Source organism: Pezoporus wallicus, unplaced genomic scaffold (genome assembly GCF_028554395.1).
Source record: "Pezoporus wallicus isolate ANWC-B61680 ecotype Strahan unplaced genomic scaffold, APGP_CSIRO_Pwel_v1 contig_749, whole genome shotgun sequence".
Lineage (NCBI taxonomy): Eukaryota > Metazoa > Chordata > Aves > Psittaciformes > Psittacidae > Pezoporus > Pezoporus wallicus.
The window spans coordinates 987,925-1,005,448 of record NW_026641327.1 but is presented as its reverse complement, the minus strand read 5'-3'; the positions used below and the strand labels follow the sequence as shown (position 1 = coordinate 1,005,448).

General features: G+C 40.1%; 1 protein-coding gene across 8 annotated transcripts in view; it reads right to left on the bottom strand.

Moving 5' to 3' along the window:
- ELP2 (elongator acetyltransferase complex subunit 2) overlaps positions 1-17,095 on the bottom strand; it is a 39,947-nt gene extending 22,852 nt beyond the window's left edge. For 7 of the 8 annotated variants that reach the window (XR_008974004.1, XR_008974006.1, XR_008974005.1 and 4 more), the window contains exons 1-8: positions 16,937-17,095; positions 16,718-16,796; positions 15,114-15,199; positions 13,939-14,089; positions 12,686-12,763; positions 9,609-9,673; positions 1,257-1,323; positions 220-354 (exon numbers count right to left, since the gene is read on the bottom strand). Coding sequence is in view for 5 of the 8 variants with exons in the window: in XM_057423006.1 (XP_057278989.1) it covers positions 220-354; positions 1,257-1,323; positions 9,609-9,673; positions 12,686-12,763; positions 13,939-14,089; positions 15,114-15,199; positions 16,718-16,796; positions 16,937-17,068 (793 nt within the window). In the remaining 3 variants the exon portion in view is untranslated. Of the gene's footprint in view, positions 1-219; positions 355-1,256; positions 1,324-9,608; positions 9,674-12,685; positions 12,764-13,938; positions 14,090-15,113; positions 15,200-16,717; positions 16,797-16,936 lie in introns of those variants that run through there. The other variant, XM_057423010.1, reaches the window with a different exon arrangement.
- Between the last annotated feature and the right edge of the window lie 429 nt (positions 17,096-17,524).

The window sequence follows — 17,524 nt, the reverse complement described above, 5'->3', positions numbered from 1 at the left end:
GCAAAACATAATTAACTTTACATAGTCATGGCTTTGAAACAGTAACTGCACTTTTGCTAACAGCAGAATAAAAATAGCAGTCAAAATGCTCTCAGGTTCTTTAAATACAAGAAACAAAACCAAATTAGATGGTAACCACCACCTTTTTAGCTCCCCTGAAACAACAAACAGATACATGAATGAAAATCTGTACAAGAGAATTTTACAGCTGTTACCTACCTTTGACAGTAAAAACATTCTCTTTCAGTCTTATGGAATCATCTTCAGTTTCTGGAAGTTGCTTTGATTTTGTACACACTTTCCAAACCCTGATCAAACAATCCTGAGAACAGCTCACTAAGAAAAGGTCTGCACCTATTTGGTGAAAATAAATAAATAAATAAATAAAATAAATTAGAGCTATGTTTTCATTGTTTTTGCAACTAACGGGTAACTTACCATCTTTCCAAACACACACTACAGCATTATCCTAATTTTTTCTTATTTTACACAGCATTTTAAAATGCTGTCATATTTCAACATCAACTCACTCTCCCATTTCAAACTCTGCTAGTTTATAACACAGTGACTATGGACACTCCCCTACTTAAAAAAGACATGGAAAACATGGCAAAAACTGTACGTATTTTTCCCTACTACTTAGGGCCTTTACTCCCAAAATTCTAACAGTTCCAATACTGTTCAAGAACTTCTTTCCTCCTTTTTCAGGATTGTAGCATCCTCTAATTCCTTCTATTTCATCTTCTGCCACTGTAAGAACTGTCTGATTAGTGAACATCTGAACAGGTTCTCCTCTTAATTTCCGGTTCTAAAAAAGAGGGGAGAAGAAAAGTACCATTTCCCTCTTTGAAAAAGCAGCCAACTCTTCCTCACTCAGGTACAGACATTTGCATATTAAAAAGGACAAGTTGCTATAAAAGTCCTAGTTGTTTGCACTGAGGTACTAGTCAGGTAAACATACTTGAAGAAAGCAAGACAAAATGAAGGATGCAAGTATTCTGTAATACTACAGTAGCCATAATTTTGATAACTAAAATATAACTGCAGCGTTAAGTTCAACAATTCTTATGTTTTAATATGACACAAACCTCTATCTTGATTTTTAGTATCTGTACCACCACCTCAGAAAAAAAAAAAAAAAAACAAAACACAACCACAAAAGCTTAGGTGTTACAGTGCACCAAAGGGGTTGGAAGGGTAAAACAGCAGTACTGTCATTACACCAGTACTCTACTTCACTAATCCTTCATACTGACCACAGGCTGCCCACTCAATGCCTCTTATCCAATCTTCATGGCCAGGGAGCATTAACATTTTCTGAAACTGAATAAAAACTCCTGTTACATCATAGAAATGCACTCAATTACAACACACGTATCAGCAATTAGCTTTGGATTTTCAAGTCTTTTACATTTACAGCTTCTACTATATGAAACTGGAAAAGTAAGCTGCCACTAAGGATTGTAAGTTGCTGACAGATTTTAAATAGACCTTTTGGCGTTTGCCACCACTGGGTAAAGACATAACACATTATGGCACTTCCCCTACATATATGCAGGAAAGAACGAGAATTTAAGATGCTTACCCTGAAGAGGCTCCAGTTTCTCTATGATACAAATGATTACTTATTTTTTTTAAGTTTATCAAGCTTATAGTGATACGCACAGAAAAATATAATGCAGGTACAACGTGGTAAATGATTTCTATTACATGTATGAAATGGATGCACCCACAGATAATGCGAGAAATTTATACACGTAAAATCAAGTGTAAAAAGAAGAGTAGGTGTTTTGAAATTATTTCAGTAATTAACTTGTAATACAATACTATTAATAAGAATTACTTCTGAAGGTAAAAATATTCTCTATGTTTCTTAAGATTATTGACTAAGGTTCTAAGGAAAGTATACATCAAGAACGGTATATGCTGATGGTAAACTGCATGAACAAAGGCTCAAGAACAGAGGAATGCAAACAGTCTGAAGACTGAAATATACAGTAGTATATTTTCCTTCATAACATGCAATATTACTATGTTACATTTTGATTCAGTTACACACGTTTACTGCTTACTTAGCACTTCGAATCATAGAATCATAGAATAGTTAGGGCTGGAAAGGACCTTAAGATCATCAAGGTCCAACACCCCTGTCATGGGCAGGGATGTCTCACACTAAACCATGTCATCCAAGCCTCTGTCCAACATAGCCTTGAACACTGCCAGGGATGGAGCATACACAGCTTCCCTGGGCAATCCATTCCAGTGCCTCACCACCCCCACAGTAAAGAACTTCTTCCTTATATCCAATCTAAATCTCCCCTGTTTAAATTTTAACCTGTTACCCTTGTCCTATCACTACAGTCCCTAATGAAGAGTCCCTCCCCAGCATCCCTATAGCCCCCCTTCAGATACTGGAAGGCTGCTATGAGGTCTCCAGGCAGCCTTCTCTTCTCCAGGCTGAACAGCCCCAACTTTCTCAGCCTGTCTTCACACAAAAGGTGCTCCAGTCCTCAATCATCCTCGTGGCCCTCCTCTGGACTTGTTCCAACAGTTCCATGTCCTTCTCATGTTGAGGACACCAGAACTGCACACAATACTCCAGGTGAGGTCTCACAAGAGCAGAGTAGAGGGGCAGGATCACCTCCTTCGACCTGCTGGTCACACTCCTCTTGATGCAGCCCAGGATGCAGTTGGCTGTCTGGGCTGCGAGCACACACTAAAGCCGGCTCATGTTGTTTCTCATCGACCAACACCCCCAAGTCCTTCTCCACAGGGCTGCTTTGAATCTCTTCTCTGCCCAACCTGTCGCTGTGCCTGGGATTGCTCTGACCCAGGTGTAGGACCTTGTACTTGGCATGGTTAAACTTCATGAGGTTGGCATCAGCCCACCTCACAAGCGTGTCAAGGTCCCTCTGGATGGCATTCCTTCCCTCCAGTGTATCAACCGAACCACACAGCTTGGTGCCATCGGCAAACTTGCTTGAGGGCGCACTCAATCCCACTGTCCATGTCACCGACAAAGATGTTGAACAAGACCAGTCCCAGCACTGATCCCTGAGGGACACCACTTGTTACTGGTCTCCAGCTGGACATTGAGCCGTTGACCACAACTCTTTGTATGCAGCCATCCAGCCAGTTCTTTATCCACCGAGTCGTCCATCCATCAAATTGATGTCTCTCCAATTTAGAGACAAGGATGTCATGTGGGACAGTGTTGAATGCTTTGCACAAGTCCAGGTAGATGACATCAACTGCTCTACCCCTGTCCATCAGTTCCATAGCCCCATCACAGAAGGCCACCAAATTGGTCAGGCAGGATTTCCCCTTAGTGAAGCCACGCACCTTGTTGTTTTTCATGTGCCTTAGCATGCCATCCAGGAGAATCTGCTCCAAGCTTTTGCCAGGCACAGAGGTGAGACTGACTGGTCTGTAATTCCCTGGGTCCTCCATTTTCCCCTTCTTAAAAATGGGGGTTATATTTCCCTTTTTGCAGTCATCAGGAACTTCACCTAACTGCCACAATTTTTCAAATATGACGGCCAGCAGCTTAGCAACTTCATTTGCCAGCTCCTTCAGTACCTGTGGATGGATTTCATCAGGTTCCATGGACCTGTGCACCTTCAGGTTTTTAAGATGGTTTTGGACCAGATACTCTCCTACAGTGGGCTGAAGGTCTTCATTCTCACAGTCCCTGCGTCCATCTTCCAAGACTTGGGTGGTGTGGTCAGAGCATCTGCCAGTGAAGACTGAGGCAAAGAAGTCATTCAGAACCCCAGCCTTCTCCAAATCCAGGGTAGTCAGTTCTCCTGATAGCTTTCAGAGAGGGCCCACACTGTCCCTAGTCTGTCTCTCCTTTGCAACGTACCTGTTATCTTTCTGTTATCCTTCTGTTATCTTTCCTGTTATCTTTCACATCCCTAGCTGATCTTAATTCTAACTAGGCCTTAGCTTTCCTAACCTTGTCCCTAGCTTCCCGGACAAAACCCCTGTACTCTTCCCAGGCCGCCTGTCCTTGCTTCCACCTTTTATAAGCCTGTTTTTTTCCCCTCAGAGTTTCCTCGGCAGCTCCTTATCCATCCAAGGAGGTCTCCTGGCCCTCCTGCTGCACTTCCTTCTGGTTGGGATGCAACACTCCTGAGCTTGCAGCAGGTGATCCTTGAATATCAACCAACAGTCTTGGGCCCCTCTGCCCTCTAGGGATATATCCCATGGAACCTTCTTACTACGCAGGTTCCTGAAGAGGCCAAAGTCTGCTCTGTTGAAGTGAGCTTGCAGTGAGCTTGCTACATGCTCTTCTCATTGTCCTAAGGATCCCAAATTTGACCATCTCATTATCGCTACAACCAAGGCTGCCCTGGAGAGGCACATTTCCAACCAGCCCTTCCCTGTTGGTGAGCACAAGGTCAAGCACGGCACCTCTCCTTGTCAGCTCCTCTATTACTTGCAGAAGGAATTTGTTTTCCACACAATCAAGAAACCTCCTGGATTGCTTGTGCCAGACTGTACCATCCCTCCCTCAGGATGGCTGAAGTTCCCCATGAGAACAAGGGCCTGCGAGTGTGAGGCTGTTCCCATCTGTCTGTGGAGGGCTTCAACCACAGATTCTTCTTGGTCAGGCAGTCTGTAACAGATCCCACAGTAATGTCCCCCATCGCTGTTCTTCCTTTAACCCTGACTCACAGACCCTCTGTTAACTGATCACCTGTCCCCAGACAGAGTTCCATACTCTCCAGCCTATCCCTAACATAAAGGGCAACACCCCCTCCCTGCCTGTCAGGCCTGTCTTTTCTAAAGAGCCTGTAACCTTCCATTCTAACACTCCAGTCACAGAAGCCATCCCACCATGTTTCTGTGATACACATACCATTTGTTTTTCTTTCCCAGAAAAAGTCCTATTTCCATGACATTTTTGATCCCAAATTAACTTAAAATGTCTGAAATCATAGAATCATACAATAGTTAGGGTTGGAAAGGACCTTAAGATCATCAAGTTCCTACCCCCCTGCCATGGGCAGGGACACCTCACACTAAACCGTATCACTCAAGGCTTCGTCCAACCTGGTCTTGAACACTGCCAGGGATGGAGCATTCACAACCTCCATGGGCAACCTATTCCAGTGCCTCACCACCCTAACAGGAAAGAATTTCCTCCTTATATCCAATCTAAACTTCCCCTGTTTAAGACATTAGTGTAGTTTAGTATGAACAACTATCACATTACTTGTGGCACTGTATTCTGCTAAAACCCTTACCTAGGCCTACTAAGGGTTAAGATTAAATGGTAGACTCTGCTATCAGAGAGCCTGCAACATTAAAAAAAAAAAAAAAAAAAAAAAAAAAGCCCTCTCAAAATCTGTCTTTGCCTTTAGAGAGGAGATGGTGAGCAACAGAGCAACAGTGACTCACCTAATTTGTATGAGTATGAAAAATACATACTCAGAAATTACTGCCTCTCTTTGGTCCAACATTCCTGCTGTTCTCTAAAACAACCTTCCCATCAAACAACAACATTTAGATTCTCCTTGTTCTGCATTTGTAGTCTTAATGTTATAGCATGATCTGTGTATGAGACACATGACCAGAACAGCTTAACAGAAACTTCCAAATCGCACAGTTTTGGTCTTAAGAACGTATTCTCACAGCCACCTAAGCCTCATCTGGCTAGTCATTTCTGCACTCACTGGCACTTCTGGATGTGGCATTCCAGATAGATGTTCATGTTAAACACCCAACTGGTTATCTGTAAATAAAGGCAGAATCAGCCCAGGATGAGAGATCACGCAGCAACCTAAAGGTTTTTCTGAAGACTGCATGTTTCCAGCAGTACATTAAAAAAATTTAAAAAAAAATAAAAGAAAAAAAAACACAAAACTTTTTAGCAATATGTATTTCAGATAATAAATAAAACACCTATTTATTCATTCACTTATATGATCTTTGACACAATGCTCTGTATTTTACATTGACCAGTGCTAGGCAGCAAATTTAGTCCCAACTGAAGGACTGGTTCTAGCTGAACTGCTAACATTCTTGTCTTTTATGGTTACTTTTATGTTAAACAGTGCGCATATCTCCTGAAACTTGACTTTAATATTAATCTAAACACACATCTAATAATTTTCCTGTTTTCAAGGTGTTGAGGTTTTTTTTACATTACCTTTATCTCATATCAAAGAGAACTATTAAGAAAAGCAGACATTTACTTTCTCTTTTTAAAGAGTACTCTGCTTACTCTGGGGTTATTTATATCACCTCAGGTTTTTAAGTCATTTCCCAAACAGGCATTTAGTCACTGTTTAATGTTAAGTCATGCATGCAGTTCTTTTGTGCTACAGAACAAGCACTCACTCAAAATTTTCACTATCTTGTTTCCCATAAAAATAAAAACTGTCCACTGAAACCGAGGAAGGAGTAATACTGCCGTCATGCCTTCTGCTTAGGTTTTTTTGTACTGTTTTTGGCATTTTCTTTGAAGTCTGTGTCCCTTGGTATCACACATTGTTCAGGTGTATTCTGTTCTAAAATTGCATCAATTTAAAGCTTCTTGCAGATGCACATGGTCATTATTTGTAAATTATTCAATCAATTTTTTTATTATTGCCTAGGTTGTAAATACACATATTTTGATCTGTCATTCTTCCCAAAGGTTTTGTTTCTATAGTCTCATATTTCTCCTTCTCCATTTCAGTTTTCCCCTTGGTCCTCACTGGATACATATGAAGTTACAGTACCAACAGTTCAATCTAACGAAAGCTCATGGTCTGACTCACCTACTTTGCAGGCTTTCCCACACTTCTTAATTAGTTTCTGAGCATTCCAGTTCCTTCTGTTTTAGATAACTAAAGCTGTTCTGTAGGTAGCAGAACTAATGAAGCCAGACTGTTTGTGAACATGCCCAGCACAGTCTGCACAACTAACTGCCCACACTTTGGGTTCATGTCCTTCAGGACCAGGCTGGTTATTGCTTGGCAAATTTGGCAGAGGTCCAAGACTTCTCATCTTTTCTTCATTGGACCCTAGAAGTGATACCCCTCCTCTTCCCAGCTCTTAATGCAATAGAACTAGAAAGAGCCTGAATTATCTTTGAGTCCCTTATTACACTTTTCAATTAGGCCTAATTATTTGGGGGAAACACAGTCAAACGTGCACTGCAATATCTTCTCTCAGAAACTAAGCTCAACACAGAACTGTTTTGTCTTAAAGCTCTATTTTGATTCTCTGGTTTACTTACCTCCTCTCCATAGGCTTGTAATATCTCAAGCAGGAAGAGACATAATGGTTTCTGAAATATTGTTCCCTAGGTATTTTTATAAATCAATACCTTCTTTCAAGAACTCGGAAAAGCAAAGAGTTCATTTTCTCTCTACTGTTTAACACAGTAAGAGATCTACAGGTAGAAAGTCTTAAAAGATTTGAAGGCTGCCCACTCAACTTCAAAAACCAAGTCGTTTTTATGAATAAATATATTTTAGCTGAAAAATTAATGAGTTTGCCAAAAAGCAGCCTGAATCAGCTAACTGAAGACGCCTCAACCTTCATTACTGTAACAGTGCCCTCCAAGCTTCATTAGGATATCCCATTATTAACTTACATTCTGCCTTTGGGTTCATATAATCTTTTTTAGGATGTTAACTAAAAAAAGAGGTTTCCAAGAGTCACAGCTAACAGGGCAGAGCTACAGGCCTTATCAGTAACAGAATGATGCAGAAGCTTAGATTCCACATACTCAGCACTCTTCTATGCCAAGTTCTAGTAAAAAATGGCAGAATGAAAGTAACATCCTTCAAATATATTTAAAAGTTCTACAGAAGCCATTATAGAAAGGTGTCAGCAGAACTTAAAGAACACAACTAAAGAGAGCCTCCTTGTAACAGCTAGGAAGGAATTTGCATTAGAAGGCTTGCAAAGATGTTTTCATTCTGTTAACAGCCATAATGCACTACACAGGCACTTTTACTCCACATGGAATTAAATTTGGGCTCTTCTCTTTTAACTACGTAGACTGTACAGATCTAAAAGAGATGCTCTAGAAAGTTAAGACAGACATCAACCAGAAGTCCCACCTCATTTAAAAAAAAAAAGATTCTGAATGCCAACTCTGCCAAGATAGCTGGTGAAAATACTTCCTAAAACTGAAGGTGTGAAAAATAACACAGTAAAGTAAGAGAAAATTCCACACCCCTTGTACAAACAAGGTCTCCTACCTCCAAAAATAGACAGCACCATAAATTACTTATGATGGAGCTTGTTTATTCCAGTTACTTTTCTTTATCCTCCACTGACTCTATTTAAGAACAGCTAAGAATGTTGTTATATTCAAAAGTTTGGTCAACAACTGGCAAAATAAGTTACATATATCTAAACATTTTTAGCACTCAAACTGCATATTATTTGTTAATTTGAACCATACAAGAAAGTAAGCTCCAGATCTTGAATGAGGAAAATCAACTGCACAGCCCTAAGATAAAAGCTTTTCTTCAGCATAAGTGGCATTCTGCCATTGCTAATTCCCAGAGAATCTCATTAAACTGACTTACTGACATAATTCATAAGCTATATAAAGGAAACAAAACAAAAGCAGCTAAGAAATCAACCCTTCTTTCTTTCAGTGGTCAAGAAATCACTGAACATAGCAGATAAAGGCTGAAGTATTTATTTAATAAACAACAACAACAAGATCTTGCTATTGTATATGGCAGTACAAACAGGCAAAAACATCTATAAGGCAGCTTTTATCTCTCTCAAAAAAAAAAAGCAAAAGGGACTATTTATTCTTTAATCTCTAAGGTCACTGTGTCCAAACGAATCCAGAAGTGTCTGTGATTTCTACATATGTAATTTTCAATGGAGGCTTCAGAACGGTAGGTTCATTGGTAATTGGAGTCAATGTTTGTGGCTTGACCTTCATTTGGGTTGTTTGTTTTTTTTTTAAGGGAGTGATAGAAAGAAGTGACACTGACTTCTGTTTTGGAAAACAGTCATTCAACATATGCTTTAGAGTCTAACAAATGCAAATGCAAAAGAGATGCAACAGAGGACAGAATCTTCCTAGTGCTCCAAAGGAACATTTATCTGAATGAAAAACTTAAGATTGCCAGCTTCCAAATAATACATTAAAAATGTGCATGCTTTTAGAAGATCACATACCCCTTCAAATACTTCCTTTGGCATTCAAAAGCATTCAGCACAAAGAGCATACTTAGCAACAAACATACAGTTCCACAAATAAAAACTGCAACAGTTCTCTTTTAAGAGTTTATAAAATGAAAGGAACATCATTTCCATATGAAACCATTTAATGCATGGACACTGAATTCAGAAGGACAGTCATAGCTGTGGGAACAGAAACACAGAGTATCTTCATAGAGGGAAAAAATAAGAAAAACTAACACTTATATGCACTGAATCCAACTTCAACATTCTGTACTTCCATTTCATCATTCCTAGGGAATGAATGAATTAGGTAGTTGCATGTTATGGCTATCCAGAGATGCAGAAGCTAATGAAGACACCCCCCCCCCCCCCCCCCCCAAAAAAAAAATGCAGCACAAATGAAAAGAAGCAGAAGATATGAGCACTGTTCTGAGCAAGAGACAAAAACTGATTACCTGATCATTCTGCTGTATAAACAAACTTATTTTGCAGTCATCACCACCACAAGCCAGTACTGGTACTGGAAAGGAAAAAAAGCCTTCCATTACCCAAGTGACAAAATCCAATATTGTAGGATATACATAAATATGTAGACAATACAGTATCAATAAATATATTAATACAGACAAGCAAGCACAATACCACTTTTTTTAAGTTTTCTTAGAGACCAAATACTATTTGAAATAAACTAGTACAACAGCACAAAACTCTGAAGTTATTTTGGCATGTAAATAATAACTACAAATACTTAAGATGCTAAAGAGTATTTTCCTTCAAACTCCCATATCTGTGGGAAGTTCAAATACTAGATTTTAGTTAATTATGTGTATTTTATTGATCTCAGCAGCCAAGTTGGAAACTGTAGTCCAATTGAAAATGGGGGGCAGTGACTGGCAAAGCTCTTCAAATTCACTTGCTCCTTTTTTATTTTCACCTGTTGTAATTCAGTTCTGAGGAAACAATTACTTGTCAGAGTCCAAGCTACGGCAACACAATTATCCAAGTGGTAGGAAGAATCACAGTACACGATAAAACAGATGATCAAGATCAGTGAAACAGTAAATCCTATTCCCAGCATTTTAGCAGCAGAGTTTCTGCAGACATTGCTAGACAAAAAGCAACCAACCAAACAAAACAGGATTAAGCACCTCCTCGAGACTTAGAAAATAGCTGTAAGGAAACTCTTTAACTAAAAGGCTGCCAGCAAAGTCCTTAAGCTGTGACTCCAGCAGCAAGTGATTTTTCAAGTTTTTACGAACAGTCTATTGGCCTTCCCCATCTGACTTCTTCACAAAAATGGCTCCTAACTTTTTTTAGTAATTTCTTTTCAAGGACAATCACTTAAAATACTAGGCATCATGAACTTCAGTGTCTTTTGGAAGTTAAAGCATCCATTACGTATGAATCAATTTTCAGTGCAAGCTTTAAATTCCTTTGATTGGTAAAATTAGAGGTTACTGTAAATGCTTCTAGCTCAGGAGAGTAGTTTACGACTTTCAGAAAACCAAATCTGTATTTAATTCCTGACTCAAGAACTTCAGACTGTCCTCAAGAGAAAAGCTTCTTTAAATCTTAATACAGCTGCCAAATAGCCTTCATAAGGATTTCAGAACAACTCCTGAAGTTATCATAGACCATTTTTCCCTGAAGCTCATTAAATTCCAAACTGATATTACAGATTAAAGTTTCTGACAAAACAATCAGCAGTGAGATTTTTAATAATATATTTAAACTACTTTATTTAGATTTTGGAATTAATATCATACTCTGAATAAAAAAAAAAAAAATCAGTTGTATGGGCTACTTTGCCAGGTTTAAGGAGAAAACACAGAACATGGGTCTGCTATATTACAAGACCCTTTAGGAAATTTATAAATCTATTTCTGAGGGGAAACATCTCTAACCATACATTTATGGTTCAAAATCTAAACTGTTTCTTTACAGCTTTAGCAGCACAAATCATATTGGAACTGGCATTAAGAACATAAATGTATAGGTTGTTTTTAATTCCATATGAGACCTTCACAAATAATTTCTCATTTGAAAATAAATTCAGTTATTCAGAAAAATAAAGTACTCTTTTTCAGGTTGAGCACTGTATTGTTTTGGATAATTAATCTGAACTGAGATAGGAAGAGGCCATAATAAAGGACTGTCCTGCTCTGAATGCAACTTCAAGCAACACTGGGCTTCGGTGACCACCCCAGCAGAATAAAATGCTTGCTATGACACCATTTAAAGAAGCTTCAAGCACTCCACGCAATTTTGGTTTCAGAAGCATTTAAAGAATATGATAGTCTTCATTTAAGATGTTTCCAAAATAAATGTTCACTTCTTTTATATACATCATGACTTCAACACTAAAAAGAAACACGACCCTAAAGCATTACAGTGAGAATCTCTTACCTGCACAGTATCATAAATGAAGAAATAATCTATTGCTCTGCAATATGAATTTTATACGCATTAAACTGGCACCACAGACACTTCATTTCTAACAAAAGTTCACAATGGAGGTAACGATTTTTATTTACCCCCTAGCCTTTTTATTTCGGCTCAACAAGCACCTGTTAGCATATTTATAGGAAAAAGAGGTTTAAAGTTCTTTAGCTATGCAGATGCTGCTTTTGATATCAGACATTAGCATTTTCAGATGGGACAACGCACCTTGATAGCGCTTTCATATCTCCCAGAATTATCACAAGCCAAAGAATAAAATAAGCTCCTATATAACTGCTCCGGAGGCATGCAGTCAAACACCACATCAGTGTGGAACACATGCAGCAAATAGTTGAAAACTCCAGATACAGTAAGAAACTCCAAAAGGCTCTAATGATACTTAAACACAAACATTATTCAACACATACATCTGGCTTGATGATACATTTAGTTGTCTGAGGTTTTTTTGATTTTGGGTGGTTTTTTTTTAAATCTTCTACATACTTGCAACAGAAGAATGTGCCTGTGGCAGTCTACAGAATCTGAACATTTGTATCAATATAAAACTACACAAATCATACTGAACAGTCAGGTTAAACTTGGCCAGCATTTCAAGTTTTTAAGACTGAACAGGTGATAAATACTGCTCATTCATCTGCAATTTCTAATGCAGGCCTGTAGATTCTTTTTCCAGATCTTGCCCTTCAATCCAAACAAGAACATGTATATGCAGCAGCACCACAAGGAGTGGGTGAAACAAACAGCATCATCCTACCCCAATCACTTATAGCCCTGCTACCCTCTTTTTAAGCTCCCTGTCTCAAGAGTTCAAGTAAAGAACTCCACTTCAGTAGCATTTTGAAGGCACTGTAATCAGACATTATTTTTCAAACTCCTAAGAAGAAAATCCTTAGATACAAGACACCAGTGAAAATCTTTAGATACAAGCAGCAGCTTAGGCTGATTCTGTAGAAAAAAAAAAAAAAATAATACAGCACAGGGGTATGAAGTCAGTCAAATTAAAATCTGTTGGGGGGATTTCTTAGATTTTACATATCCTGCATTGATATTCAAGACGTGCAGCCGTACTTACCATTGCTGCCAGGCAAGAAAGATAAGCAGACATCCATAACAAATCCATTTCCAAACTGCAGAATTTCAATGCATTTAGCTAGGAAACAAGCACAGACAGCGCTGACCTCATTCATCAGTATTACAGTTATACTCTCATTTCCTACTTCATTATGTAGCTAAAATTTCTCATTCAATTTTAAAAAGCTGAAAAACTTTCACTTTTTTTCAGAAGCCTAAATAACACTATCTTCTGTGGAGCCACGGAAACTCATCCAGTTAAAAGTTAAATCACTATTCTCCACTGAGTATTAAAGCTGTACAGCTTCACTGTGGTAACATATCAGAAGTGATAAATATTGCAAATAATATCCTGTGGCAACAGCATTCACTACACAGAAAGCTAAAACTCATTCCATAAACTGAGCAGATAGAGAGAAGAGCAAAAACTTGCTAACACCCCTGAGATCCTACAAGTGGCTCAAATGGTTGGACTTGATGATCTTGAAGGTCTTTTCCAACCTAGTTGATTCTCTGATTCTATGAATGGTCACCCATAATCAGAGTAATCAACAGTATAGCAGAAAAAAACCTCTAACAATAGCAAAAGGATAGGACAGGACATCATGGTGTTCTTTGGGAGCAGGAGAAATGCCTTCCAGAACGTGGGACTGAAGATCGGTAACTCCCACCTATTTTACTCATAAAGGCAGCATAACGCAAAATCCTCAAGTACACCAAATAAAAGCAAGTAGCTTGAGAGGGCAGTCAGTACAATTCAACTTAAAAGCAACACTTTAAATCTAGATTAGCCACCCTATTTATTTCTTACATATTTCAAAGAGCTGTTCTCCCATGTTTTCATGCAAGGGCCTAGTTTACCAGGTCAATATTCTACTATCCCAAACTTCATAGGACTCAAATCAATAGTACCAAAGAAGTGACCATTTTAACCTCACTTTTTTAATGCCAGCATTAATTATTTTACTTCACACACACATACATACATATAGATTATCTGCCCCCACATTACAGGCCAAAATGACGGTTCTGCAAAAAAATCATTTTGCAGAACAACACAGACCCAAAGTTGTTTAACTAGCATAACCCTTAGCTTTCAAAAAGCAATACAGTGGTTTGATGTACCAAAGCTGCAGGAGAAATCAATGTAGTTGCATTAAAAGACGTCAGTATTTAGCAGAGTATTTCAGTGGATAAACACGTGTCATTTTTATTAACCCAGTTTGTTGTTCCTAAACTTTTTAGGATAGTTACCTTCTGAACCTTGCCAAGACCAGATTCTCACAGTAGAGTCAGAAGCTGCAGAAGCTATTAGCAGATTTAAATCAGGTTCATCTGACTGGTAGACAGCATCCACAGCACAAATGGCTTCAGCATGGCCTTTGAGAGGAACGCTTTTCACAAGCTGAACACATCAGAAAGCTTTAAATTCCAGTAATTTATCTGAGACAATTTTTAAAGACATTTTAAGAAATATTTTAACACTGAAAACAAATCGCACAGCTAGCTGCAAAGGCACAGCATCTGCCAACCTATGCTTAAGCTACAGCATACTCCAGGAAAACAGAAAGAAGGGATACATAATAATGACTATTAACATGATAACATTTTGTTCAAAGCTGAACAGAATTAAGCATTCCTGCATACACTATATAAAACTCACCACTCCTTGAGGAAAGCTGGAAATAGGACAGAAGTTAGGAAGAGTAGTTTTCCTTTCTTTTTCTCCTTCTCTTGCCCCTCACCCTAAGGAACATCTCATAAAAGTCTGGAGGCTGTCCACAGTGAAGGACACAGAGCAGAGAACACAATGGAATAAGTAGCAGCTACAGCAGCTCTAGCAGCAATGTTTAGTGTGTTCTCACAAATCAAAGCAGCCTTTTACTCCTTCAGAATATTGACATAAAAACCAAAATTTTTTTTTTTTAAAACACCTACCCCAACCTGGATAACGTCCTGCTAAGGCCACCTATATACAAACACTACATTGTTGCACAGACTGACCAGAAATCACTAGAAATGGACATAAAGAAGGGAGGACGAAGGGTACAGGAAATATCAACTCAAAACGAACCTCATGGTTTGCAGATTTTAAGGCAGCTTAAAGGAAAGTGCTACGTGAGATCAGAAAACTGATGACTCAAGAACAGACAGACAGGGTCTTTTAGGCATGCTAGACAATTCCACCTGACAACTGGTTAGCCAATTTCTTAATGAAGGCTGATTTGAAAAAGATAAATGATAGAAGAGACATTTCAAGTAACACACTGCACGACAGAATATCAAATCTGATGTAGACACACAGGGGTTCAAAAGTCAAGGTAAAATGAAGAGATATGAATAAGAAATACAGACAAAACAGGTATTTTGTGATACATGAGAAAGTACAGCAGGGGGAGTTTTAAAAAAAAAAGGGTACTGCTGCTCACCTGATCATTCCATGCTCCTGTTCCCTTCCATTCCCAAAGAATGAGTTGTTTATCAGAGCCACCAGAAATTAACTCTGTTTCAGAAGCTGAAAAATATGTTTTGGCAAGTTTTGTAAACACATACTTTTTAACAGCAGTCAACAGCATAAGCAGTTACATCAGTTACTACTCACAAAAATATAATCTATCAACTATAAGCATCTATCAAACTGTAAATTTCCATCAAACTAAAGTATGGCCGAGTTGCACAATGCACGACAGCTTAAGAGCAAAAGTATTCACTAAGACAACATAAAGAGAAAAGTCATTTCTCAAACACAACAGTGTAATATTTTCTCTTTTTGTTTGGTCTTTTTGGAAGTTAGGAAAATAAAGCAAGAGAAGTCTAACCAAAAAGAATTAAAAGGTTCATGTAAAAATTCCAACTCCTGAGTTCCCTGAAAATAATTTCTTTCACTAAATTTTAAGAAGAAAAATATTTTTATGCAACCAGCTGAAAGGATGGAAGTTTATATCACTATTAAAAAAGGAATCTTTTCATTTAAGTACTCCTCCCCCCCCCCCCCCCCCAAACCAACAGGCATATTACATTAACAGTCTAATCAACAGCTCCAGTTTTCTTTGTGAGTTTCTATAAATACCTAAGGGCATGAATATATGCTTTTGAAAAGCCTGCATTAAGCAAGTTTAAAACCTGGAATTACGATAAAGGAAAAGCCTCATAAGGGTCTCAAACATTCCCAGCTTGAAAAAATGTACATAAATAGCTCAAAGGCAGATGTCAGAAGGATGGTACCAGACACTCTTCAGTGGTGCCCAGTGACAGGACGAGGAGCAACAGCTGTAAGCGAAAACACAAGAAGTTTCACCTCAACATGAGAAAGAACCCCTTCACACTGAGGGTGGCAGAGCACTGGAACAGGCTGCCCAGGGAGGTTGTGGACTCCCCCTTTTCAAAACCCACCTGGACAGACTCCAATGTAACCTGCTCCAGATGGCCCTGCCTTGGCAAGGGCGTCAGGCTACATGATTTCCAGAGGTCCTTCCAACCCTGTGATTATTTTTTCACGGATATTACCTACATGCAGCTGAAAGCTTTACAGTCGGAGATTCCTTAAAAATCACTGCAAATTACTTTACAAAGTCAAAACGTGCAAAATTCCAGACCCTTCCTGAAGAGCCCGGCGACAGCAGAGGCCTTCCATCTGTCAGAGCCACCGCAGCCCCAGGCAAAACAGCCTCCAGGACTGGCGAGGGCTGCGGAACCCAAAAAAAAGACATCCCGAAGAAACCCCGCTCTTGCCGGGCAGCTCACGAGCTTGGCGGCAAGGTTCCTGCGGTGCCACCTGTTAAGATTCCCTACAGGGAAACTGGGCTTAAGGTGAGAAGATGCTTGCTAACGGGTCAGCTCCATACTTCCTTCAGCTTACACCTATTGCCGGACTCCCTGCCTCTCCTCCCCAGCGAGGGGCAGGGTAGCAGCGGCCGCAGCACCGAGGGCAACCGCCCCCCTCCGCGGCACACACACCGCCCCCTTCTCCCCGAAACCGGCGACCCGAACCGAAGGGGACAAAGAGGCGCGCTAAAAAGGCAGCGCTACTCACCGCCGTCCCGCCGGCGGACCCAGCGCACGCAGTTCACCCTGCCGCCGTGCCCGCGGAGGGCGGCGGCCACCCGCCTCATCTGCGGGACAGACAGAAAGCACCAACATGAGGCTGCGCAGCCAGGCCCAAGCCCAAGCCCAAACCCAAACCCAAACCCAAACCCAAACCCAAACCCAAGCCCAAGCCCGGTCCGTCCCGCCCCAGGCCGCATCAGCTCACCACCGGCTCGTAGAGGATGACGTCGCGGCAGCTGCCGAAGGCGAGGAGCCCCCCTCGCCCCCAGGCCACGGCCCCGCCGCCTGCCCGACTGGCGCAGCACGCAACATGACAGACTTCCACGGGCGCCGCCATCTTCCTCCTCGCCGCATGCGTGACCTCACGTAGCTCCCGTAGCAACGACCCCCGCCATGGCGGCGTCCCGGGAGGCGGTGCCTCAGGCGTCTGCCGGCGGAGGAGCTTAAAACGGACATTAAAAATCAGTGAAACCGCAATTAGTTTGTTGGGGGAGAGGAACGGGTGTTTGATTTGGTTTGCTTCGTGTTACTTTGTTTGTTTCCTCCAGCACTTTCTGTCAAATACTCAAAAAGACTAAAAAGTTTAAAACTTTTATGTCAGGTCTTTTGTTTGTGTGTGCAGAAGTGGACCCTACACATGCTAGGAAAGAACTATCAGATCATGCTGTTAATTGCCTATTGCTGATCTGTTTCCATCAACTGTAATGCCTCCCCCTGATAATCATTCTTAAGTCACTGCGCTCAGGGTGTATTTATATTACAGTGTATTATGATGTCCTACAATTACTGTCAT